Below are 27772 nucleotides of genomic sequence, written 5' to 3'. Positions count from 1 at the left end.
TTAAATCCTTTCTGGGTGCAGAGCAGTGAAAAATTATGGTACTCTCCCTAAATTGTTTCGTTTAATCCAAAATTAAAACAATGTTGAGAGGTAAAATCATCGAAGGAAGTTCAATAAAATTCTGATTTGTCATGTGTTGAAGATTTAAACAAATTCTAGGTTTTGGGGGGTTTCGTATGCCTACACATATATAGAGGCAGAGGTCAAACAAAGTTAACAAATGAAGGGAAGCTGCACTGTGTACAACGACTCATTTTTATTCACTCGGTAAATATTTATTGAGTGCCAGCTGAGAGTTAGGGCCTGTTCTGGGCACTGGGGACAACAAAGTGAATCAAAGAGATAAAGTCCCCATTCTCGTGTGGGGAGATAAATGGTAAACAAATAAACAACCAGGTATTTAGTGTGTCAGGTGGAGAGGAAGAAAGTAAGGCGCGGGGCACAATGACCAAGACGAGTGTGGAGTGTCTGTCGGGGTTGCTGGATCACAGGAAACGGGAAGGGAAGGCCTCATTAGGCGACATTAGAGCAGAGACCTGGGGGCAGTGAGCGGGCGGCCAAGCAGAGACCGGGGGAAGAGTGTGCCAGGGAGAGGGAGCTGCAGTGGCAAAGGCACTGAGGAGAGCGTGCTCGGTGTGGGAGGGAAGCAAGAGGCTGGAAGAATGGCTGAGTGAGCGAGGGAGCAGGAGGTGGGGCAGGGGTGCCCAGGGAGGTCTGGGGGCCAGATCATGTCAGGCCTTGCTCTGAAGATGCACCCTGGAGATAAAAGCATGACAAATATCATACGATATTAGGTGGAACCCTAAGAAAAAGATACAAATGAACTTATATACAAAACAGAAATAGACCCACAGGCATAGAAAACAAACATATGGTTACCAAAGGGGAAAGTGGGGGAGGGATAAATTAGGAGGTTGGGATTGACATGTACACACTACTGTATATAAAATAGATAAACAACAAGGACCTACTGTATAGCACAGGGAACTGTACATAGTATTTTGTAATAATCTCTAAGGGGAAAGAATCTGAAAAAAATAGATATACGTATATATGTATAACTGAATCACTTTGCTGTACACCTGAAACTAACACAACATTGTAAATCAACTCTACTTCAATAAAACAAAAAGAAAGAAAGCATACCGACTACGGAGAAACACTTCCCCAGCTCTTGTTGGGGGACTGGCTGAAATGAGAGCTGGTTTGTGAAGAGGAAGGTTGGTCGATAGGCCGGACAACTGTATACACTCAGAGCAGAAACCAGGCTAGCAAATAGGATGAAGGTATCCACCTTGGCAATGCCAAGGGAGGGCTGGGACCTGTGTGTGTGCATGCGTGTGCGTATGTGTGTTTACTTTCATTCCTGATTTTAAGCATTCACACTACACTCTGAACCTCAGAATTCTGTTACATGGCTTCCTTTCCATGATAAAAAGGATAAGGTCTTAATGGAATAGTCGGATGTTGTCTTGTGACTTGGGGCTCTAGTCTGAACAGATGATGTTTGTACTTGGTTTATCATCACACTGCTCTTTAGCACCAGTGTTTGAAATGAAGACTGTGGCTCTTCCCGCCCACTCAACACAAGCAAGCCCAGTGCTACATGGTCACAGTTCAGTGTCCCATGGGAAGACAGAGGAGGGACAACAAGCTGAGTAGATTCTGTGCCTTAAATTTATTCTGGTGCCTAGTTTACCACCGGTAAATATTTGTTAAATTAAATGAGTTGAAGCGTCCATATTGGGTCCAGGTATTCATTCCTCATCAAATATTTACTCTGTATCCACTACGTGTCAGACACTGTTCTAGGCATGGGACGTATAGAGGAGGACAACCTCTTGCCCTTAGGAAGTTCCATTCTAAGTGTGTCCTTACTGGGTTCACCACCCGAAGTCTTGTAGCCGTGGCCACTGCTTGGCAGTTCCTGATACCCTCCAAGGATGGCAGAAGAGGGGATGTCTTGATGCTTCTTTTGAAATACCAAACTCCTTCACAAAGTTTTTCTCAACATTTTTTTGCGTGTGTCCCTGTTTTTCTGGGTCCCGAAACATGGGCTTTGAGTGCTTATTGGGTAATCCTGCAGCAAGAGTGGGAATCTATTCTAAGCCATTGTTTACTAAAAGGAGCCAAGGACACTGGGACTTCTGTTGCATGCCCAGGCTTTTCTGAATAGGATGTTGTTTTGGATTCAATTGTTTAGCCCAGTTGATATGTTGAAATCCTATCTTAGGATGTGACCTTATTTGGAAATAGGATTGTTGCAGATGTAATCAAGTTAAGACGAGGTCATTCAGGAAGATGGGCCCTTAATCCAGTATGACTGGTGTCTTTGTAAGAAGGGACCACAGAAACACAGAGACACAGACACAAGAGGGGAGAACAACATGTAATGACAGACGCAGAGACTGGACTGTCACAGCCGCAGTCTCGGAACGCCAAGGATGGCTGGCAAACCACCAGGAGCTGGGAGGAGCTAAGGAAGAATTCCTCCCTACAGCTTTCAGAGGGAGCACTGCCCTGCTGACACCTAGATTTCAGACCTGCAGTCTCCAGAACTGTGAGAGAAAACATTTCTGTTGCTTTAAGCCCCTTGGTTCATGGTACTTTGTTACGACAACTCTAGGAAACTACACATGGTATCAGTGCTCTTCCACTTTCTCAGGTCTACCCATCTTCCTTGTAGCAAAGTTAAATCATTTGTTTGCACACCAGTGTTGGTTTCAGAAGTCCTAGAGAATGGAGGCAATGTTTTGCCATCTTTGTATTTCTGGCACACAGTGGAGGTTAATTAATGCTTTTTGCAATCACACATGTGGGACTGACAATGCACAACACCACTAACTTTCTTGATTCTCAGATTATTTTGTCATTTTCTGAGCTTTAGTCTAATCGTTTAGCTCTTTCTCCAGTGTATGGAGGCTGCCAGATTAATTTGGACTGTAAAGCATCCTTTTTACGAAGACCAAACTTTACAAATATAATTGAAAAACCTCGGACGGTGACAGCAAAAAGTTCACTGGGCTACCTTACTCGTCACAAGCTGCTTATAATTCGCCAAAGTGATGTTTTGGACCTGGGAAAGCAAAATGTTTCCTCTCCCTGGATCATCACCTGTCTTCATTGAACATTTGTTTTTTAAAGAAATGTACTTGCTCCTAATGGAAATCTACTGAGTTATATTTTTTTAATAGAGATTCTCAAATTTTATAAATGGATTCAAATTTACCATACAGAATAAGATATTGCAGAAGTTGTTAGCATGTTGATGCACTAAAGGACCTTATTTTTTATAATATTCTAACTTACACATAAAAAAGAAATGGGCTCCCACCTTGGCAGGCTCCAGGGCTCCTTCAGGGCCTGTCCCTCTGCCCCAAAGGCCTTGCATAAAGCTTCTGTCCAGTCTCCTGCTGCCCGGATGTGCACACTGAAGAAGTCCTCCTGGGGAGCAGAGGTGAGGGTGAAGGGGTGCCACTCCAGTGAGGATATGGATGGGCACTGGATCAAGACGTACTGCCCTGGTGCCATTTTAAAGTCACGCTTTTTCATGTGAAGTTCTAGCACTCCAGATGGATGGCTTACCACCTAAATCACAGCAAGAGAGTTGTTGGTTCTTTCACTCAGGTTAAATAATAAGACAATGGCCTTCATTCCATCAAAGGTTTTAAAATTTTTATATCAACTTTTCTGAGGTATAATTGACATAGACCATTCATTATGAGTTTCCAAGAATCGTTCCAACCCGGACATGAAAGTGATGGCAACTCCAGCAAGAATGACATTGACCTCCTTCAGCGTGCTAGGTAGGAAATTTGGGTAGCTGCATCCAGGGTCAAAGTGGTGTCCAGCACATGACTGTTTGTCCCAAGTGGCCACGATTCGATAGCACAGTTAATTTCAGGCCCAAGAGAATATAAACTAGCATATCATCCATAGCACTTAATTATGCTTAAAGTTATCAAAATAGCCATAGAATTAACTTCGTGTTTTAAAATATAGGTCCAGTTTGTTACTATTTTCAATGATGTGCATCTTTTCCTGCTTTTGTGAACTAACCCTCATATTTCTTCATTCTGAGTAAAAAACAGCCTTCATACTCTGAAATGTTTTATTCATTTGGTGTGGTTTTAGTCAAGTCTCGTCCAATCTCCTACCTAGGCTCTGAGTTTTAGATGTAAGAAAGTGTGATGCAAAGGCTATTGCTTTTTAAAGAGCTCTCTAACTTGCTACTTATCAGAGACAATGAACTAATTTCCCTTCTTAGACTTCCCTCTTGTTTCCAGGCTCCCATGTCTTCTTTTGTGGCAGGAGGTATAAGGGGGCAGAATCTAGTGTCTAGATACTGTGACAGTGTTTTTCCATTCAGAAGAGAATTTCACAGCATTTTAATCATCAGTTTCTCCTCTCCCTACTGACACTTGTTCTGATTCTGCTGTTAAATGGTCTCCCTAGTAACAGCTCGAGTAGATTTCCAGAAGTTTTACTGTCTGGCTCTTGATACAGCTTGATATCCTTTGGTGCTTAACTTAAAAACAGCAACAGAGAAGCAGTTTAAAACAGAAATATGAAGCAATTTCTGTGCATCTGCTTTCATGAAGACAGTTAAAGAGACAGGGTATTCTGTTAATATTGTATTAGCAAAGCTGCATGGGTTTGGTTAGCAGAGAATTTCTTTTAAGAGATTGAAACAACTAGGGGGCGAGTTTGGGGTAAGCTTTCAGTCTCCTTGGCATTTATTCATTTTTTTAAAAAATTTTTTGGCTGCACTACACAGCATGCCAGATACTGGATCCCCAACCAGGGATTGAACCCCTGCCGTGGAAGCACGGAGTCTTAACCACTGGACCGTCAGGGAAGTCCTCCTAGGCATGTATTCTTGATCTATCTGCTGAGGTCTTCCTCCAGCACGAGGTAAAAATTGGAGAGCTGTGAGGAAGGATGGCAAGGTTGGAAAATATTACCACCATGCCTTCATTCCCTAGGGCAGGGCACTCCCTCTCCATTTTGAACCCCCCAGTGCCCTTTCTCCCTTTGAACCTGAGGGTGACTGTTCCCGCATCTTCTGTTTAGTGGTTCCAAGTGAGAGTGTGTGTATTTGAAAATATATGTACGTTATTTGTGTGTTTGCAACATTCGTATTTTTATGCTGCGGAGGAAGTGATTATACTCTAAGTCACTATGATCCACGTAAAGCATACTCAGCCCTCCTGCGTTTTCCCCCTAGAGAGACACTGAAATAAAAAGAAATACAGATGATTCCAGGGCTGTACCATAACCTTTATCAGAATTCTGTGTACCAGTCAGAGCCCTGACCCCTGTCTTCAGTAAAATTAGTCTCACTAAAAGATGCACAGGATACAAGAAATTATTAGAACAGAAGATGAGCCTCTAAATTACAGATGGTTCTGCAATAAAAATGGCAAATTAAAAACTTGGGCTAATAAAAAATTTTCATCTACACTCAGGTTTTTATTCAGACGTAAACCTACATGCATACCTTGGTAATGACAACTTCTTGTTGAAATCGCCAGAACCTAATTATTCTTTCACACGCATACAAGACCACAGGGCCTAAAACCCATTTCCAAGCCTGCAGAGAGCAGCAGAGAGAGAGGAAAAGGAAATGAAAATAGAATCCAAATATTTTCAATTTGAACCAATCAATATGTGACACGATGGAGTTCAGACATTTTCCTTTAAGTTTGGGCCAGTTATCAACAACAAAGATATCTCCTTGTATTAAATACTATAACATTCAATTATTCCTTGAAGTCTACAAGCTTATTTAAGAGACTAAACTCTTCTGTATTGGTTTTTATGCTTATTTGATCAATGATGCTTTTATGTAATTAGAAATAATTGCGTTTGCAAAGAAATAGAAAGCAGATTGATGTTTATCTTATATATGATAGGGTCATAAATGCTCCCAAACTCAGCCAAAGTCAAAGGCTTACAAACTACATTACTGAGTTAATAGGACATGAAAATTCAATAAAAAATGTTTCGAATAGTAATTTTGGGGGCCAACAATGCATCACAACTTGGGGGATCTGCCTAGAGCAACTCACACACCCACCCCGACACACACTCACACGTGTGTGTGCAGCCAATGTTATATGGAATAAAACAAACTTAGTTTCTCAGCAATTTATTTTTTTTTAAGTCTTTTTTTATTGAATTTGTTACAATATTGCTTCTGTTTTATGTTTTGGTGTTTTGGCCACGAGGCATGTGGGATCACAGCTCCCCGACCAGGGATCTAACCCACACCCCCTGCATTGGAAGGCGAAGTCTTAACCACTGGAACGCCAGGGAAGTCCCCAGTTCCTCAACACTTTAAATCTAGGTTTACAGAATCAGAGCGAAAGCCTCAACACTTGTCTGGAGAATTCTGACAGGGAACTTTTCCATTCTGTGTTAACCTTTTATGAGTATAATCTGCCTTACTGAGGATCAGTTTACCAGCAGGCTACTCTCGTACCGTGGGTTGGGTTACAGCATTAGGTGTGTGCTTCCCCTAAAAGGGAAGGAATGGGAACTTAAAAATTTTGAAGATTTATACTAGGTTTGATATCACACAACCTTCTGAGGCATATGATATTCTCTTTATTTTGCAGAAAAGGAAACTAAGGCTCAGCAAGATGAAACAAATTGTCCAGGGTCACAAAGGTGATAAACAAGGTGCACAGTGAAGACATGAACTGGCCTTGACCACCAGCCTGTGCTCTTCCCATGTAATCATGCTTCTTTCCGTCCAATGCTGACATTAGAAAGGGTACGTACTTTACAAACTATTAGAGATTCATTAATTCATTGAATTTTAGGATGATAAGGGTTCTTGGAAATCCAGTCTAGTTCTTCTTTTAAAGAAGAAATAACATAACGTTCTGGGAATGAGTATGAGTTGCCTAGGGACACAGAAGGAGGTCACAGAGAGCCAGGAGTAGAACCCAAGCCTTCTCCTAACTTCCCTGAATTCCCTCCTTGGAATTCTAGATCCACCGACCTCACTCTTAGAATCCTAACTCAGGAACAGAAAGGCTGTCCCCTTCTCTTGAACTCAGATATTCACTGAAACCTCACCGACTGACTCATCACCTTCCTCGTTCATTACTCCCCTATCTATTATCCTTCTCTGTCTTTTCTGTTGACAGGTCACAAGCCCTTCAGCATCATTTTTGCTTTTGTTATCTTTCCTGTTTCTTCTAAATCTCTTTTGTTTATTTCTAGGTCTGTTTGCATGGCACTTTTTCTCACCTACATCAACCTTCTGTGCTTTTTCCCTGGGAGCCTCTTGTTTGCCTGATAAAGGCTCGATTTATGTAGGCAACCCAAAGCAATTTGACCCACTTATTCTTTTCTGCCTCAGTGGGGTTCAGCAACGTGTTCAGAATAGCAGAGAGAATAAAACCTTCTGTCCACCTATGCTGTGGGTGAGGTGAGGATGATGATCAGAGGAAGGGATAAGGCAGGAAGGGGTAGACATGAAGGATGGGGTTGGACCAAAGCAGTAAATCCTTAGGTCTCTTATGCTCGAATGAACCGAAAAATATTTTGAGAGTTGGCTTGGATATTTACAGAAATGATAGCAAGGATGCAATTCTTTCTATATGAGCTTAGAGACAGATTTGCAAAACCACTCCCATAGTTTCTATGTATTTTTACAAGTAATCTTCCACACCCATTTTAGAAAGTTTGCGACATCATACACTTCATTTTGTTGGTGTCAAGTCAGTCATGGTCTCTGCTTTTTCCATATTGATAAAATGGAATGGATTATTTTTCTTTGTACGGTTAGTCAGGAAGGAGAATGTAAGCTATTAATCCTTGGCTCTGTCTCTATCTAGTATATAAATTGCTCCAGGAGGAGAAAGCCCAGTTTAGTTACACTGTGATACTTCTGGGGCCCCTGGAAGGTAGGGATGGAGGGAGAGGATGGCCAGAGATGAATATTCAAAGATATATATCCCAGCAGTGATGACCAGGGTAGGCAAGAGCAAGTAAAAATAAGGAGACACGGCCCAGAGCGGGAGGGGCAAGGTAGAACTTGGACTGGGTCCCAGAAGACCTGGCTTCTGGTCTTGGGGTAACCATCCCTCACCCTATGCCTTTAGGAAAATCTTGGGTTTTTTAATGTTCAAATTTTCTGTTTTATAAAATGGGAGAATTGAAGGAAATTATTATTTGGGCTCCCTCCAAGCTCTTAAATGTTTTAGTTCTACTCACAGAGATAAACACAATGTCGGGGGCATAGAGTTGTAGACAGCAGCAGAGAGCTGACAAAATGAGGAGTGGAAGGAGGCCAGAGATTCAGAATGAATGTCGAAGAGTAGAGAGGTGAAAGTTCATGGCCACAGAGTTAGGAGCTCTGGCTCCTTGATGTGATTTTGCTAGGAATGCCCTTTGTGACCATAGGTAAGAAATAAAAACTCCTTGGACCTCGACTTCTCCATCTATTAAATAAAGGGCCACGTCTATTTAGTATCTAAGTTTCTTTAATGTTAAAAGACCTGTGGATTTTTAGCTTTATTTTTTCTTCTCTAAAAATACTCAAAAAGTCATGGTACAGTGAGTATTTTATGATAGAAATAAAACCATGTTGATTTAAAAGCTGCAGTAATGAAACTTGTTTCCTCCACTTTCACTCCTGGTTTTTCATTCCTACCAAAAATAAGAACATGCTGGCTTTGATTTTATTTTATGTATGTGTTTATGAATGGCCTCTTTTTCTAGACAATAAGATTTCCAGGAGCGGAAATCACATCCCTGAATCCTGCGTCTACTGCGATGCCAAGAATATAATAACGACTTGGCAAAAGTTTGCTGAATTGACTCTACCTCAGTTAAAGCTTTTTCCTATACCATTGACATCATTCCCTAGTAATTTAAAAAGTGCCAGTCTTATTACTATTATTATTTGTTAATGTTGCAGTTAAATGAAATAAGGTGCTTCTTTGGCTAAGGAAGACCAGGCATCTTTTGAGATGGATTGCATGAGGAATTCTATAGAGTCTGGAGTCTTGCATGTGTCTGTGAGTTTGGGTAGAAAGGGGGAGTGAGTCAAGTGGGGGAAAAGGGGGTTGCAAAGTATAACTGTTTCCTTTGATCAGTTCAGTTTACATGAGGTGATGTACAAAGCATCCTTAGCTCTACCATGGGAGTCGTACACCCCTAAAGGTGAACTGATAAATACTCTATTGAGAAAAGCACCATGAAAATGCACCGAGTTAAGACAGGCAAAGAGGAAGAGATGGATTCCTGCAAAGACGGGGTAGGTGTGGTGCAGTGAAGCGAGGGCACTTGTCCTTGGGATGCCTTTTGGATTCAGTGTCTCTAAGACATCAGACAGAACACCGTACAGCTCAGCCAAGCGGTAATTGCAGAGCCCACACACGCTTTGAATCAGGATCCATTAAAAATAATGGGAAAGAGTGACAACATGAGTTTGGGTGTGCAAGGAAGTATAGCAGGGGAGAGTGAACAGAGAGGTGGGTACGTTCCCCCCTTTTCATGATAGTTAATGTCAGCATACACGGCTGGGAGCAGGCTCTAGTCTGTATTCATGAGGTGTGGGAGAGTATTGATTTTTTTATGGAGACACTGTAGCTGAACATTTTAGAGAGGCATTCATGTTCCTCATTAATATGCAGGCTGGGTAGTGGCTCCCGATGGTTGGATTTAAGGCAGAGACAATCTATACCGGCCATTAAAAGAACCACAGTCTAATGGACACATCTATTCTACTTCTCTCGGTTTTAAACATTCTTCCTAGCTGTTTCCACTCTTAAAATCCAGCGCTTAATTTAATAGAGTTAGGATTTTCGAAAAAGTCAATCATTATATTCTTCATATGCTGATGACAGAATTTCCCGAATCCTCACCATTTATATACTGAAAACTATCTTCCCATTGTTTAATGATACATATTTTTTGGTACTTGTTTCCTCCTTGTTTTAATCTGCTGGCTTCACTTCCTTTCCTTCATGCATTACCCAGCTGCCCCAAGGTTTGCATTGTTCTAAGACCTGTGAGGGTACCAAAGAGAATTACTATTTCTATTTATCTATGCCACCAAGTGTCATGCTTACAGCATACCCTGGAAATTTTACTTTTGAGATCTTGTGGACATTATCATCTACTCTAATTAAGTCTATTTGGGGCTAATATTCTCATTATTTCAGTAGTAAAAGTTTAATTAGAACAGGAAGTAAATGCGCGTAAACTCAATTTTTTCCATCTCGAAAGTTGTGGAAAGAAAGAAGGCAAGCTTATAAAGAGGGCATGATTCTCATTTGGTCGTCGCCTAATGTTCATTTGGGAAGGGATGCTATTAATTCTCAGAATGGAGAGGGCAGTTGTTCAGGGGGTAGGGAGCTGAGTGCAGAGAGAGGTGAGCCAAACAGCTTTCTGACTCCTCTGGAGACAGGACTGTGCTAGCGGGGCTCTGAATTCCCACCCTCTCAGCCATCCATATTTAAATGTAAGTGCAAGAACACATTTCAAAATGAACAAAGTGCTTTTGGCAGGCAACCTCTCATAAAATGATCCATAACTCGAGTTCTCCATTAGCACACTTAATAAAGAGTTGGCTTTGTCTCATGGTGACACGGGCTGTTCTTTTTTCAAGCATATAAAAGCTCTAGCTATTTTAACTGTGGCGACAGCTATTTTTAAAAGCTCCTGGGCTCATTCTTACCGAAGGTTCCTTGCCAGAAAATTGAGGCACGGGGCACCGGGCAGCTGTCTGCCACTCAGCGAGGTGGTCTCTGCAGAAGGTGACGTTGTGTAGCAGAAGACTCTCGGCAGTTTGCCCTCGAACAATCCGACTTGCCATTGAAAACAAAACAAAACCAAACCGCCAAATTTGAAATTGATTTTGTGCAGTCTTGTGATGCCACAGATACATAGTCTACGACGGACTCTGCAATAACATTTCCACTGTCTTGAAATCTGGGCTGGGGTGTATTTCCCTGAGCATCTTTAAAAATAGGAATTTTAGAAGCTTCGAGTAACTTTGAAGATACCAGAAAAGAAGTGCCCCTCGGTGGTATCTTGTGTTAAATTGAAAGTGTCTGTATTAGAGAATTCATAATGAAGGAAAATTGTTGGAACACATCCTTTTGTAGACTGTTGAATTTAATTAGGTTACGTCTTGTCCTGATTGCTGATTTGGGCTAATTGGCTAACTTTGTACTATTTGGGTCTTTTGCAAATTTATTGAACTTCTGCCCTTCCTGGTTTGTTTCTGAGCACCTAGAAGTTATCAAGTGAAGAAGTCAAAAGAAGTGCCCTGAATAATGGTATTTTTTTCCCCCCAGTGACCGATAGCAGGCTTAGTATTTGACAGGGTAAAAATAGGTCAGTGTGGAATGTGCCTTCAAGACGATATTGTTGAATTGGAGAGTGAAAAAGGAAGCTGGCCTTCGTGAATGGAGCACTGGATCAAGAGTCCTGTGATCCTGCTATATTATTATTTTTTTTTTTTTTCATTTTTTGGCCGTGCCATGCAGCATGTGGGATCTTAGTTCCGTGACCAGGGATCGAACCCATGCCCCCTATAGTGGAAGCACGGAGTCTTAACCACTGGACTGCCAGGGAAGTCCTGATCCTGCTATATTATATTTGCTACAGATGCAGTACCCATTGACCCTGGACAATTTGCTTAGGTACAAATCCCTCCCTTTACCCACTGGTACACAGGCTGTGAAGCATGTGATGCTGAGGTCATGAAATCCAGGTGTTGCTCAATTCCTAGCAGTTTATGAGTAAAATACATGGATTAACTTTTGAGGAACATGATCCTCACAGAGGAAATTTAGCACGACACAGTTCAGGTCCTGGGTAGCCTGTGGAGTAACACGTCTCCTTTTGCATCGTAGGGCCTGGGAGGAGGGCACGGCAATGCCCTTGGAAACAGCCTGGAGAACTGCCATCCTGGCCTTTGTCCCAGTCTGTTTTATGGAAGTCATCCAAACTTGATAATATCCCACTGAGTTAGATGAGCAAAACTATCTGTGACTCTCCCATGAGCAACTGATGCCCAGACAGAGGAAGGGTGAATAAAAAATAGGAGCCAGAGGAAAAGAATCTGTAAATTTTAACACCTTCGTTCTCAGGCCTTAGACAACATTTCTTATTTTACCTAAAGGAACCTCAGAACACTTCTCAAATGCAGTAGGTATCTTTTTAAAAATTTTAAAACTTTTTATGTCTTCATCTATGCCATCCCAAAATAAGAAGATTAGTGGGCTTTAACACATTCCAATAATCCTACTTGGCATTTTTGTACAGAATTTGCAAATTACTTTTTGCTGTAAACAGTAGCTGTAGAATACTTCACGCTGAGAAGATTAAATGAGGCCCTTATCCCAAAATAAGCCTTCCAACTAAGTTAAAATGACTAAAAAAATTTCATCTTATGAAATGTTATTTGGATATTAAAAAATATCTCCAATGAAACACTGCCCATTGAAATCCTCTTGTGCTTCTACAATGGACCAGGGTGTGAATGCCGGGGAGGAAGGATCAGGGCAATGCATGCGTAATTTTTGTGAAGAGTTCTTCTAGACACGTGGATTACGAAGAGCCTCTCAAATGAACTACAGGGGTTAACACCCTGGCACTGGCAGAAGAACCCACAGAGAAAGGAAGGCCTGACAGTCTTTGGGGTGGAAGGCCTGGGGACTACATACCAACCACCCCACCCTCCAAATACAAAAAATCAGGGTGAGGGATGGCACATTCAGAAGAGTCAATTGCAGGTATTTTAAAGTTAAAAGAGGCTAGAAAGCCCTTAGCCAGGCAGCAGCATCAATGTGAACATTGACTGACTAGGTTTCTAAAGATTAGCAGAGGGATGGCCAGTTCTTTAGGGTAAAATACACCCCCGCGGCAATTCTTCCTCCTACAATGTCTGTGTGTCAGACAAGCTGACAGATGATGGGGGAGCTCTTAACTGGGCAGAGGCAGTGGCAGCCGCTCGGACCCCCTTCAAGAAGTGGAGGGCTGAGATGAGGGGCGCTTCTAGTGTGGGAGGGAGACTGGAGGACGCAGTTGACTTGCTGGGAGGTGCGGACTGAGAAGAGCTCCCAGAGGGTCCCGCATGGGATCCACAGTCACCGCGTGGTGTGTGACTTGCTCGGCCATCCAGCCTCTTGGGCCGTGTGTTTGCCCTTCCAGGTCTGGGCAGAAACAGAGCCCACCTCTGAGACTTGGCCCCCCTGCGCTCAGCAGCTGCCGTGGTGGGAGAACAAGGTGCAGGACATGGTATCCTGTGAGTGTGGGTAGCAGATGAAGAACTTCTGGCAAGTCATACAGGGCTTTGCAATATCACCAGGCACAGTCTTGCAAATGTCGAGGAATGGTTTATTCACGAAAGTAGAGACCCAATCTTCAGGGCTTGTTACGAGTAAAGGTTTGGTTGTCTGAAGACCAGTGTCTTGGGTCTGACTCTGCCATTTATTTGTCCTGAGATCTTGAGCGAATCACTTAACCCTTTGAACATCTGTTTCCTCCTTATGAAATGGGGATAACAGCACCGTTTCTATTGGGCAGGACTGTTTTCAGGTCAAATTGATCATGCATATACATAAATGTACTTTGAAAATTTAACATGGGAAAAAAGGGCATCAATTTATGAAATAATTAATATGGGACAACCTAGTTTACAGACATCAATTGGTTAATTGGTCTAGATCCATTTTGGTAATATTTAAAGAATTGAAAACATTATCTTTGAAGGTGCTATACTTCAGATGCTCCTGCTCTAGCTTCCTGATGAAGGAATTAAGAGTATCAGGCGGGTGTTGAATGCCAGCACGCATTTTTTTGGATGTTTGAGGAAAAAGGATTCCTAGAGGTCAGACAGGGAAACTGAGGTTCAGGGAACTGAAAGCCTTGCACATGGTCACTCTGAAGACTAGTGGCAGAGCCTAGGTCAGATTGGCCATCTCACACACTGTCCCCTCCCCGACACTGGGATGATTTTGGTCAAGCAGAAGTAAACTCTGGGTGTCAAAAATATATATCCCAACGAATCCCATATAAATTGGATCGTGGAAATAGGTTCTGAATGAAACAGAGATCTATTGTTACTCAGCATTCATTAAAATTCTTATATACATGTCAAGACTCTCCAACAGAGTTAGCTAGGAAAAATATAATCCTTCACCATCTATGTTGCTTATTTTCAGGATTATTAAAAAAGGTGTTTGGCACAGTGAATGTGCTTTTTCATACATTCTATGTGTCCATTAGTCCTGCATGTCATGTTTTTCCATCCAAAAGACTTTCTAAGACTATTTTGAGGTTCACAGAGATAAAATCTTACACGTTGAGCACCATAAGAACTCACCCTGCCCCGTGGATAGCCAGACCGATAAAGAAGATGATAAAAACATGGTGTGTGTACCAGAACAACTCATAGGACGCCTGCCGGATGAACTCGGTGGAAGAGGTCATGATCAAGATCAAAGCCAGAGAGATCACCAGGCCGGTAATACCCGCAACTGTCGTTAGCAACTCAGTGATTGTGTTCTAAAAGAAACAAGCACCATGACATTAGTGTCTCAGTCCTGTTTTTCCATTTTAGGATCAATATTTGAGAGTCCAAGCAGGTAGCAATTCAAAATGTTCTAATCAGAAGCATATTAGCCTTGAAAAGCATCTCCATACACTTCAAGAGGGAACTTCCTTGCCCTTTCCTCTACTCCACCTGAGGGTGGAAATTCACTCTGCTCAAATTTTGCCCAATGCCATTTCGTTAACTACATTTTTTTTTTCCACCTGTATAAATCAATTGTCATGTCAACGTTATTATGTTGAATTGAAATTAGGACAATATATGAAAATGCATTTTAAGATACAACACTGCAAAATAAAGCCGTTTCAAGTTTTTAATTTTTAAAATAAAAATGAGAATGTCCATGCTTAATTGCATCTTAACATTAATAAACACTTTTTTGGAGAGGTCCCTCAGGGGCATTCCTAATAAAGCAGTTGCACACTCTGTTCCCCTGGCAGTTATTCCTTGCTCTCGCTTTTTAATTGGAAGGACCATGACTTGCATTTCTTTCATGTTACCTCAGGAGGCTTGGAATAAGGCTTTGTAAATCCCAGGTGATCAATAAAGATACAGCTATCCTTATCAGATAGACCCTGCCAAAAGGCCAGAATTCTGCCCTGTGAGTGTAGAGGATGGTTAAATAGCTTTTTAGAATGTGAATCACAAAGCATTTTGTTTTTATTGTGAGTTTCCCATATTCTGGCCAAGTCATTAGTATTCACACATTGTGTTACTATCTTTGAGACAACAATGAGCTCAGTGAACTCACACTATGTCTTTTGTCAGTAAAATCTCATTAATTTGGGCTGCTTTGAGATCTTAAGGTAATTTGGACAGGGACTTCTCTGTTGTTTATTTTTTCTTCATAGAGCAAACAGTGGAAATAAAATTGAAAGGGGTCTGTGTAAAACATTTTAAAGACTTTTTTCAAGTGTACTCAGGCATTTTAGAAATCCGTTTACATCATATGATGTGCTAATTACCAATCATTCATCTTTGCTTATTAAAGCAAATCCTCACTTCTCTCTTGTCACGACATATTTATAGACTGGTTTCAGTTGCAATGATTCTCTTAAACAATTCCACTGTGTCTCTTTAGAAATACTCTGTAATGTACACATTGTGTTACTGATACCCATCTTTCTCTAAATATTCCAAATTAGAGGGTTTCCTGAACTTAATTAGTACTTAGATAGTATATTGCTTCTAAAATTACGAAATAACCATATAGGGAGTAGCTTAATCATCTTGTTAAATTGCTTTAAAAATATTTATAATAAGTGCTATTTATTACATAGTCTCTTCAAAAGGTTGAGATTTATTCTCGGGTGTGTATTGCAATGAACTTTCCAGAGCCTTAGTGGGGAAAAGAGTTAACCCCAGTAGATGCCCAGACAAATTCTGCAGCTCAGAGTACACCAAAGGCATTCCATTCCCACAAGCTTAGGGCATCTGTAGCTTCTAATTGTTGTCAGCTAAGAAAATGTAGCTCTACTTGATCAGTGGCCTGCTTTTCAAAATCATCTTAAACTAATTAGAGGACATGACATGGAAGAATTTCCCCAAAAAGAGACTTTGAATTTTGCTTCTTCAAATAAGGCTGCGTGGGCAAAAGGGTCACTTAAAGGGATGGCCCAGATGGTAGTGGAGAAATTTCCATTCTGGAGAGTATGTCTTGGGGCTCTTCTTGGGCAATACAGATTTTTGAGCTTCGTTAACATGCTGGATACATATTCCAATATAGTAGGTAATACATAGCAAAAGTTCAAATCAATCAGGAAGAGAGAGGTAGAGGGTGGATTAAAGGAGAGAAATGTCTTAATCTTTACAGGTGGATTTCTGTGGCTACACTTTGGGTATTCTTTTTATTTCCCACATGGGCACACAGCTAATTAGCATTAATGATGTCACTGGCCATGCGGGTCTTATTCTGGAATTAGCTGCTTTGCCCAGCATCAGATTTGCCAAACTAGCTAGTCACCTGTGTGTCAAAAATGACACAGGAGAAGGGATCCAGAAAACAATTTGCAAACTGAAAATGAAGACATCCAATTCCTCCTGCCTGAATTTAGATGGCATTTCACATTCTTTATGATTCTAACATAGGCAAAAAAAATCTAATCATGAGCTACCTGAAAAAATTTTAATGTTAGGGTTTTAACAGGTTATTGCATTTCTTGTTTAGGTGTATTTACTATTTTTTGCTATAAACTAATTAAGTGGCATCGGTTTTTCTTCTTGTTCGTAACTTCTCAGCAACACTGATGGCAGAAGAAAATAACTTTTTTTAAAAGGTGAAACTGATGTTAGCATTTGGCATAAAAACCTCTCTAGCTTTTTGTTTCATTAAAAGCTTTTGAAATACAGTATTCCTGAAGAATTTGGGGGATGAGGAGCTAGGTGGCATGCAAGGAGAACTCACTGTGTGGAAGGTCCGGATGGGGTTGAGGTAGGTCTCATCTGGGGTGTCGCCAAGTTTGGAAAGTGCAGCTACAAGTCCCTCTGCTTCCGGCGACTGGCTCCAGTGGTAGTGTTCCAGGTTACACAAATGCGCCAAGATGTGGATGGCTACGGGCCGGGGATGACATGGGACATGCACCATGTGGATTTCTTCCTTGGTAGTTACTCAGAAACTCAGTGCCTATCTGGTCAAGTTTCTCTGTTCTGGTTTTTGTAATATCTAAGGAAGAGTAATTTGTGCATCTTTCCCAGTGTCTTGAATGGAATGAATCAAATACTTCTGAAGATATTGTATGATTCACAACATTCATTTCAATTATATTCACATAAATCAAATTTCAATTCACCATAATTTAATTATAAACATATAATCATTCTGGACCTGGCATACATATTATGATATACAAGCTAATTTCATATATATATATATATATATATATATATATATATATATATACACACATATATGTATTCCATCCTATACACACACACACACCTTCTTTCCCAAGAAATAAGAAAGCATTTTTTTAGAATACTGTGCATCAGGCACACTAATATATATGCATACGACATACGTTATAGATACCAGAGGAGATAGTGTTTTTGTTCTCTTTCAGACTTTATATTTTTTATTCTTACTTTATACAATTTAGTGTACATGTATATATATACCTACATGTACACATACACATATATACTTGCATGTGTTATTCCTAGTAGACTGAAATAAGCCAGTATTTATGGAACTAAGCCTCTCTGTATATTCTTAAGAAGAAAATTCAGCTTTCTAATTCTGGGAATTGATGATGTCTAAATTCCAAATGAAGAGAATAAGCTCAGAACACAGCATCATCCAGCCTAAGAAGTCTGTGCCCGATGCTACTCTTCCCTGTCTTCTGAAATCTGTGGGGAAGCCAGCAGTCACAACATCCAGACAAAGACATCCTGAGTCTTTTCCTACCAATGGAAGCCCTGCTGGGTGGCCAGTTGATACTTGCCACTGGGATCAGATTCAAGTGTGAAATGAGAATTCATTACCCAGAGTACAGATAATTTCCCAGTTGATATGTTTTTCTTTTTTTCCTGCACCCACAGTGAAAAGCAGCAGAGGCTACTACTATTATAAATCTCTACAGTTGTGGGTGAATTCTGGGGTCCTCCATGGCTGTAAGTTGTGGCTTGAGGTATGGGGAGTGAGGGAAAAAGGAACAGCAGAAAGTTCTGTGAATATCGGTGGCATTTGATTCCTGTGGTCCCAGTATCAGATACATTTAGAAATGACATCTTCTATTTAGCCTCTTCTCTCTGCCACCTGAGTTTCTTTGAACAGAGCCATTCCCTCTTCTGCCCTGCAAAGTAGTCCTCACGCTTTAAGACCCAATTCAAAAGTTGTCTTCTCAAGCATTCTTCGATTCCACAAGCACGGATGTCATACCTTGATGACATTTCCCAGATATTATGGTTCTGAGTATTTATTTATACCTGCGTTTCTTGATGGACTTTGACCCCTCAAGACTCGTTCATCTTGAAACCTCAACACCTGGCACATGCTTAGCACCAGGCTGTCCTTAGTGCTGATTTGCAGAGTGACCATAAGATTACAGAGAGCGAGAAAGGTCCAGGGAGTCAATCTGTGTGCAACATTGTTGGAATAGTGTTTTCCCTGCTAATACGTGTTTTAGCACATTTTTCTACAGCCTTTTAGTTAGAAACCAATGCAAATATACTTTTGGTTGAAGCTCACTTAAGAAGGCAAAGCACATTATAATGTTTCTGAGTCTGTGCTGTTGACTGTCTCCCTACAGGTTTGGTGAGGTTAGCACCCAAGGGGCAGTGTCTTTCCTCGTCATGTTCCATTTGTTACTATATGCGGCCACATCTACGAAGGGGCTGCCTTGTTTGGTCTTGGCGTCCACAGAGCTAGAAAAGCTTACCCGGCAGCAGTCTCTTGCAATATGCTGTATATAAAATAGGAACTATTTGCTAAATTGAACATAAACATTGTCCAGTATTTTTAATTGCTGTTTTCTGGTAAGTATCTTAAAGTTTTGAAAGAAACAGGTAATATTTTTCATAGCTAACATATATTGAATACTTACTATACCGCAAACACTGTTATAAATTCTTTTGGCATATGATCTCATGTAATCCTCAGGTACTAATCTTATTCCCACTTTACAGACCAGTACATAACAAGTTAAGAGACCTGTAGTCCATTAATGGCAAAGGTAGGATAAAACCCTGTTTGCTTGATTCCAGGGCCCCATCTTTTGACCTTTAAGTTATACTGCTTCTTTTCACTAATCAATAATTGCTATATCCTTACAGTTTACTGAAAATGAATTTCTCCTAAGGGCTTAGCTAGACTCTTTGAATGGCTCACTTGGTGTCTTTAATCTAGAGTCAAATAGCTCCTAAGACTGATGACTGACCATGACCTTTGGAGTCCTCTTTGTAGGTGGGTGTAAATACTCCTTTTACATTATATCCCTTTACCCTCACTCCTCTGCTCCTAGCTTTCTTCAATTCTCACTTTGTGGACTAAAGCACACCAGACAGAGAGCAGCTGTTCCCATTTGACAGAAATAGATACTGAGCTTCAAGCAAAAAATTAAGCGATGTATTTACCATTGCATAATCCACATGTGATGGTCAGAAACGGAACACAGGATAAATTCTAGGTCTTTTATAGTCTATGTTCTATAACATCTTTCTCCCATGTAATGAGTTGTTGATCACAATCTATTTTCTGTTAGGTTGATTTCCACATGAGAATTTGACACTGATAAACTAAATTTAAGTACATTTATTGAATGAGCAAAGATATTGAACTCTTTATTTATTCTTCTTGCCAGGTTTCCCATAACAGAGCTGAAGAAACTAATGAAGTAGTATAAGAAAACCCAAGATGCTTTGCAAGAGGTAGCTCCTGAGGGAATATATTGAAAATTATTCTTTCCAGTTTTTTTATGTACTTTAAAATTCATGTCTTAAATGTTCCTTTGCTCCAGCTACCTCCATTTTGTTTTCTTTTCACAGGTAGAAAATAAAAGGTAGAATATCTTATTTTACTTATCTCAGGAATTCTCAGAGAGGATACTGCTTGTGCCCATTTTGTTTGTCTAAATGTTTTATTTCCTCTTAGATCAGACCCTAATTTTACTGTGATCTTGGCTTGGAACCAAAGGTATCCCAGCTACCAAATCCAGGACTGTTGGGACTTGATAGATACCAGGAGAGATACTGATTTTGTTCTTTTTCAGACATTATATTTCCTATTCTTCCCTTTATACATTTTAGTTATTTTAATATGAATAGCCATGCTATATTTACAGTGACGGTTGCTTCAAGTATGTGATAAAACAGTGATATGGTTTTATTTTCCTCTTTCTTAGTCATCAAAATCATATCATGTTACTAGATTTGATATGAGCAAGTAGGAGAAACAATACTGAAGAGGATACTTCTCAGTTACTTAGCTTCTTTCAGTCCCTGTTTTCTCATCTGTAAAACGTGTGGATTGGACTAAACCTTGACATCTAGGCTCCCTTCCAGTTGTCTGGCTCCTGTGTCTCCATCTGAAGTTAATTGGGAGTATTTGTCATCTAAAAGGGAGCTGTAGTCCAATATGAGAGCAATGCAAACATGAAACTTATGTTTTAATATGTTTTCAAAATCAACACTGTCTCAAAGGGGTTTCTTAAGTCTTACGGCAAATCCAGTGTCACCAACTACACAGGTTCCTTCTTCCTGGTGCCTCTGGGGACTTTCTGCCAAAGCCCTTGGAAGAGCCCAAGGTACGCATTTCCAGATCCCACCTTAATGCCAGACGAAAAGAGGCTGTGACTGGGTCTTCCCACAATTTTATTTTCTTACCAAAGTACTTTTACAGTTAAAAGAGAGCCGCAATCTTAGACACACTACAAATGCACATTTAATTGGTGTGTGAACTTCTGAGTTCACATAAGGAGATTTTATTGAAGAGTGAACAAAAAAACCATAAAGGCTACAATTAGAGCCAGTTGCCCTGAGAAAGTTCCTTTCCCTTCTTTCTTTCCTTCTTTTTCTTTTTCAGGAGATCAAAGGGAGTGTAATTGAGGGAGAATCTTGGAAGTGTGGTCAGTTCTTGCTACCTTTCTGCCTGCCTGTCAGTGATAACAGTCATTCTGGAGTTAGTCACCTCCTAATTAAGCTGCTTTTAGAAAGAAGGACGCTGGGACAAATCCTGGCTGCGTTTCTTGATTCTGCATTTCAGAATCTGGCCCCAAACTTTCAAATTTGTGGTCTGATTTCTGCAAGAATACACATATTCTCTGGCATCCTGTGCATGCCACTCGTTTGTAAATCACATTAAATCATGTTAGGCAGGACGGGGTAGAGAGCCTCCTTGGAGTTCCCCGTGCCTCAAGCAGAACTAGTAGCCATTCCTTTGGGATCAAGTCCTGAGGAGTTTGGGCCTCTGGGACTGTTCTCTGTGGTGAGGTCTCCAAATCACTTTTTCTTAGCACCCCGATTCTGAGGTCGTTTCTCTCAACCTGTCTGTGTTGGGTTTCTTGAGGTTTAATCAGCAACTCATCAGGAGCTACACGTGGGTCACTGTCTACCCTGGAACCTAGCGGATGCAAGCTGCAGAATTTGCCAGAGAGAGAGAGCTGCCTTGGTCACTATTCACAGACCCCTTGAAGGAAGCTCGGGCTCAAAGTACTACTATTCAACTGGAAGTGTCTTCAAGGTCTACTGTGGACCAGAGAGCCCAGAAAGATCTGCATTAATAACGGAGAAGCTGCGAAACTATGATTTTTATACCAGTGAGGTTATAGGGCTCTGAAAATGATTTATTAGTGGTTGAAGAAGGCTCCAGCAGCTCTTATCATAGGCAGGCATGCAGGAAGGCAGGAAGCCAAAGGAAGAAGAGTTCCTGTCACTGCATTTTCGGCGATGCCCTTGATTATGGATACGATTGTCTGCCTCTTCCCTCCTCCTCCCCAGCCTACTTTCACAAGGCTCTAATTACATCCTTTAATGATTTGACCAATTAAAGCCTGCAGTTCAACTTATAGGGGAATGGATGAGAAATTAGAGGCTGGCACGCAAACCTCGATGTGGATGCACTTCTTCCAAGGTTACACACCTCTATTAAGCCAGTCGGCTATTTGAAAAGCAGCATAATGGGCGACGTTAATAAAATAAGCACGGGGACATTTTCAGCTGCTCCCAAGTGAATACACCGGAAGGACAAAATGTGAAAAGCAAAGGTATATCTATGAAACCAGGGCTTAGCTTTTTTTTTTTTTTTTCTAAAAGCACAGTTGCCAGCCGCGTTTTGTAGTTAATGTGAAATGTAATAATTGCTTTGTCAGGGTTTGGGAGAAGCAGAGAGCCATCTCCCCACCCTCCTGCCTTTGCGTGGAATGGAAACAACCGCAGCGCTGCTGGTTGCCATGGAGGTGGGAGATGAGGAGGATCTGCTCTCAGAAGCAGTCAGACCCCGCTGGCACAGCCCCGGGAGATGTTTGGGAGCCCGGCAAACAGTGGGGACTCAAGCAGAAGAGGGCCAGAGAGAATACTTGATTCTCTCCAGGGATCTGTGAGGGAAAGGGCGAGGAGAAAGAGCTTCCTGCTTTGTCTCGTCATAGCAGAAGCCGAACTGATGATCTTGGATGACTGGCGTCATTCTGAATCTCTTCACTGCCCACTCTGTCTTTGGTCCACCCCAAACTGCTCCCGGTTCCCTGGCGACTCCCGCAACTCTCACATCTTGTCTCTTTTTCCAGTAATCCTCTTGATCTCTTTTGCCTGCTAGCTGACTTCTCTACTCATCCTCAGGTTTCATCGAATTTGTTCAGGACCTATTATGCGCCGGGACCAGGAAAGCTAAGGGGCATAAGGCACAGTAGCAAATTTTAAGGTGATCAGAGTCTGAGAAATAGTACTATACGGCAGGAGGTGTGGCTGGACCCGCAGGTGAGGAGGGCCAACAGCCCAGACCTGGAGGCTCAGGGGAAAGCCGGCCAGGCAACGAGTCCTGGGTACAGCAACAACTTACCCAATGAAGAAGAGGATAAGCATTTTGGACAAAGGGAATAGCAAGAGCAAGGGCACAGACTGCTCAGGGACCACCAGGAGCTAGGGAAAAGCAAAGGGGTGCGGTGACAGGTGAGGGGGAGCACCAGTGGGCGGGGCTTGATGAGCGGAACCTGCTGGCCGTGTTAAACTTGGATCTGATTCTCTTTGCAAGAGCAGCAGTGAATGACCTTGAAGTCTGTCGGTTTCCTAGAGGTCCACTCCTGACAACTGGTCTGCGCATCTTATAAGGATGGATAGATTGGATTATTGTTTTTTTTTTTTTTAATTTATTTATTTATTTTTGGCTGTGTTGGGTCTTCGTTTCTGTGCGAGGGCTTTCTCTAGTTGCGGCGAGCAGGGGCCACTCTTCATCGCGGTGCGCGGGTCTCTCACTGTCGTGGCCTCTCTTGTTGCGGAGCACAGGCTCCAGATGCGCAGGCTCAGTAGTTGTGGCTCAAGGGCTTAGTTGTTCCGTGGCATGTGGGATCTTCCCAGACCAGGGCTCGAACCCGTGTCCCCTACATTAGCAGGCAGATTCTCAACCACTGCGCCACCAGGGAAGCCCGGATTATTGTTCTTTTAATTCCACAGAGGAGGACATAAGGAACTTATCCGAGATCACACAACCCATCACTAGCAGGGGTATAAAATAACTTGGTTATCTGATTCTAGTCAACTGCTGTCCCTATGAATTATACTCCATCCTGAAAACATTACTGACTGTACCAGTTTCAGAAGGTTACAGCTCCTATCAGGGTATCCTGCACATGGGAGGGAGATATTTAATACACATCACTGATGCAGGTATACTATTGATATATGATTCCAGATGAAGAAATATACATACCCAAAGGTTTAAGGAGAAACCTATTGCATAATACATATTTTCCTTTACTCTTTGATTTCTTTTCTGATTATTTTGATGCTGTGGGTTTTTTTGTTCCTTCTCTCTGTAATATCTTTGTAACTTTCTCTTAGAGTCCAATTCTGCCTTAAAGCTATTGCAGAATGATCATATTCTTCCTGCCATTGTACTGTGTTTCATCTCCTCTTTTAATACAGAATTAAAGATTCTTAAGATTTTAAAGGAAGCCTAGAGATTCCTTGAATTCCTTCTCTGAAGTGCTTTTCAAGGAGCAATTTGGATTCCACTAGGACACCTCCCCCAACAGGGAACTCAGCACTCTCAGGGGACCCTCATTCTAATTTTAGATAATTTTCAAGGTCTGGCAAAGACTTCCATTTCTGAGCTGAAATCTGCTTCCCTGAGTCTTCATTCCTTCCCGCATTCACTCATTCATCAAAGATTATTGGCACCTACATATACTCAGCGCTACTGCAGGCCTTGGAACACAAACATGAATTAGCCCTGTTCTTTGTCCTCCATCCCTTCGCTAGTGTTCTCTAAGACATGATGTATTTTTACGCTTAAGTCTTAACAGACTCCAAAGACCTTTTGCAAACGTTTCCGGGGTTGGTTTAATCTGGCATTGAAGACAGCCGGTAGGGAACTCTCCCCACACATCTCAGTGCACACCCAAAGTTGTGCTAATTGGCACTGGGGCACCGTCTGTCATGTCTTGTTGCTTAATTAAACCCACATTTGTTTTGAGTGTTCTTTTTACTCTGCTATTTTTTATGCATGAGAGGATAAAAACAAATGAGAAAAACAGTTTATTGTTAAATTCGTTTGGGGGAAACAGTCCTGAATCATAACTCTTTATTGTTCAGATAGCCTTTTATTTCAATGTCTTTGTTGCCCAACAAAACCACAAGCCAGTTGGTTACTGCCCCTGTTCCTTTCTTCCTCACCAGAGTTTAACCTTGACCTTTGATGCTAATTTCTAGTGCCTTTATCTTGAATTCTCTTGTTTTCTATTCAAGAAATAGTGATAACACTTTATATATCTATAAAGCTTCATATCTTTTCAAGATCCTTTTATATCCACTAGCTCAATACTATTCAGAACCTTGTTCACATGATCTTGCTTTTCTTTTTTCTTTTTCTTGCCCATGATACCATTTGATAGTCATTTTCCTTCGACTGAATGGGATTTTGAGTATAGGTCAATTTTATTTCTGATGTGAATTATAGTGACTAACAAAGTGTTCATTTTTCAAGTGGGTTTTTACCATGGTATTATCAACAAGCTTAATTATTCACAAATGAAAATGAAGTTTCATAAACTTTTCCTTGACAAATTGAAGGCTTGGTAGGGAAGACTGCATGCGTATAAATCAGAAATTTAAAAATCCATTTATATAAGGTTTGTACGGTCAGATGGAAGGCAAAGATTTCTTTTACCTAAGGGTGAGTCTTTGGCAGGGAGGAAATAAAACTATAAAGTGAATGGGAGGTATTATAAAATTAATCAGGCAATTAATAACAAGCACTTACTTGCATTCATGGCTATCCCATAGGCAACCAGTTTGTGGAATTTGAGATTTTTGTCTAATTGCCTCCTCCATGGTCCTCTGAAGCACTAGAATAACAAAAATTAAAAGTCTTATTCAGGGAAAATCATAGCAATAACAGTGTCATAAGAGTTAAGAAAGCAAGACTCAGGCCCTGTCTCTAAATTACTGAAGGTGAGGCTACATGACACAAAAATTAGTGGCCATTAATTAAACAAGCAAAATCAAATGGTTATTACTGGCTTTGCTGAAATTTCAACTCAATAAAAGTGACTGAGTCAGTAGTTGCCTGGCTATAAGCCAAAACTCTAGAATAAACCTGCTAATAATCATGCCTCAGCTAATTTAGAAAATGAAGATGGTAACCATCATCCTCAGTGACATGGTTTAAGTAGTCTATAAATTATTCCTTACTACACAAAGAAAGGCTCTATATTCATCTACAACTAAATATTCATAAAATTATGAAGGTGATTATATAATAAATTATGTAGTCTAGAAGGGTTATTGAAGGTCTTATTTTTCTGTACAGTGCATTATTCTGTTTGGCAGGAAACACAGGTAAGTACCCAACACGGTGAAATCTACATAATTAGGAAATGCCCCAATATGTCTGGTAGGGGCTAAAATTTACATACTAAAATCTATGTACAGTGACTGTGTTTTCCTGGGCTGAAAACTCAGAGAGATGCTTCTTTAGTGCATTTGGTTCATCTACTTATTTAGCTCCTTTTAATCAGAAATTGTAATAATTCAAGCTGTTATACTACTTCCATCTTCATGGGTCAGGTCAATCTTATTAGCTCTTCTTTTCCGATGAAGCAAATGCATCAGGGGAAGGTTGAGCAATGAGTCCAATGTCATGTAGGGAGTCAATGGCAAAAGCAAAAGACAAATCAGATGTACCAATTTCAGACGTTCAGTTTTAGTCACTGTGTTCTCACTACAGAGAAACAAACCTCAATCTAACCAGGATTATTGGGAATTTCATAGTGAAGCACATCTTTGTTTTCAATGACACATATTAGATCATAACAACTGAAATTATTTCAAATAATTTAGTACTCACACTACTTGTCCCTCTCATGAGTGAAAGGAGGTTTCGACTGATTGGTAGTAGAATTAGCATGCAGTTAAAATTCAGGCACACTGCAGATGCTCGAGCCCAAGCCAGTGTTGACTGCCCATACATAAACACACAAGAAAGAGATACAGTGAAAACAAGGGAGCTGGGGAAAATAGAATGCATTTTCTTTTCTGAAATGATAATTAATGTGTAGTCCCCAAATCTACTTACACCCAGAATAACTCGTGTATAAAGGAAAGACTCTTCCTCTTCGTACCAACAGAATGTGTCAATAAACAGATATAAATTTACTCCCAGCCATGAGAGCTAGAGTAGAATGAAAAAAGAACCAATCAATACTGTCTTCAACCTTTTCTTCTATTCAAAATCACTTGGGGTTCTTGGGGTTCTTCTTTTAAAGTGAAATGAAGAGCTTCTCAATATCAACCACAATATACAGTACTTATTTCTCATAGATTAGTTTTTCTAACAGTGATCGTAATGGTAAGAAATTGTTAACTTTATAAAAAAAGACTTTAAACACATATGGGTATATTTTAAGGAGATTAATGAAAAGTACAAAACCATCCTAATCAACATTGCTATCACGTTTTAAGTCAATGATGTCAAGAAGGAGGAAATCTTTAAAAACAACTCAGAAAGTACTCTAGAAAAATTCCAATTTCATAGTCTAATTCAAAGCCTTCATTCGATTTACAGAAACATTCATACATGATGCAAAAGCAAACTACTTGACTTTAAAAGTCATGACTTACATGATTTTGCAAGGGTAAATTAAATATATCTATTGAATGTTTTCTAACAAGTTTCAGTCCTTTAACCAGAGCAATACTTGAAGTTATTTCATATCGCTATACAAGTTATCCTAAGAATCAAGATAGTCAATGTATATATTTAAAGTTAAATAACAAAAATGATACTTACTACTAATATGATGGAGAGACTTTCATTCAAAATCCAGCACCCCATCATGACAGCTTTGCTCTTTTGCTGTCAGCAAATTGTTTCTTTCATTCACCTGAGCCTGGACGTTGTAACCTTACCCTTAGTAAGGGCTTCCCTGCTAAGTTATTTTGTCTTTTCGTCTTAGGAAGCACCTACTGGGAGCAGCTCCCGAGGAATTTCTAATTAAGGACTTCTCGCCAAAGGCACATCTCCAAGTTGACATGCCTCCTGAC

General features: G+C 40.7%; 1 protein-coding gene across 1 annotated transcript in view; it reads right to left on the bottom strand.

Moving 5' to 3' along the window:
• The window catches only part of NOX3 (NADPH oxidase 3), a 57780-nt gene extending 30214 nt beyond the window's left edge, over positions 1 to 27566 (bottom strand). Inside the window, exons 1-9 of the mRNA XM_061207245.1 lie at positions 27519 to 27566; positions 26805 to 26900; positions 26577 to 26687; positions 25491 to 25575; positions 16989 to 17134; positions 14357 to 14538; positions 10700 to 10829; positions 5501 to 5593; positions 3335 to 3588 (exon numbers count right to left, since the gene is read on the bottom strand). Of these exons, the coding sequence (XP_061063228.1) occupies positions 3335 to 3588; positions 5501 to 5593; positions 10700 to 10829; positions 14357 to 14538; positions 16989 to 17134; positions 25491 to 25575; positions 26577 to 26687; positions 26805 to 26900; positions 27519 to 27566 (1145 nt within the window). The remainder of the gene's footprint in view (positions 1 to 3334; positions 3589 to 5500; positions 5594 to 10699; positions 10830 to 14356; positions 14539 to 16988; positions 17135 to 25490; positions 25576 to 26576; positions 26688 to 26804; positions 26901 to 27518) is intronic.
• Positions 27567 to 27772: the final 206 nt, after the last annotated feature.

The sequence above is a fragment of the Eubalaena glacialis genome, chromosome 12, assembly GCF_028564815.1.
Source record: "Eubalaena glacialis isolate mEubGla1 chromosome 12, mEubGla1.1.hap2.+ XY, whole genome shotgun sequence".
NCBI lineage: Eukaryota > Metazoa > Chordata > Mammalia > Artiodactyla > Balaenidae > Eubalaena > Eubalaena glacialis.
This window is presented reverse-complemented; position numbering and strand designations above follow the sequence as displayed.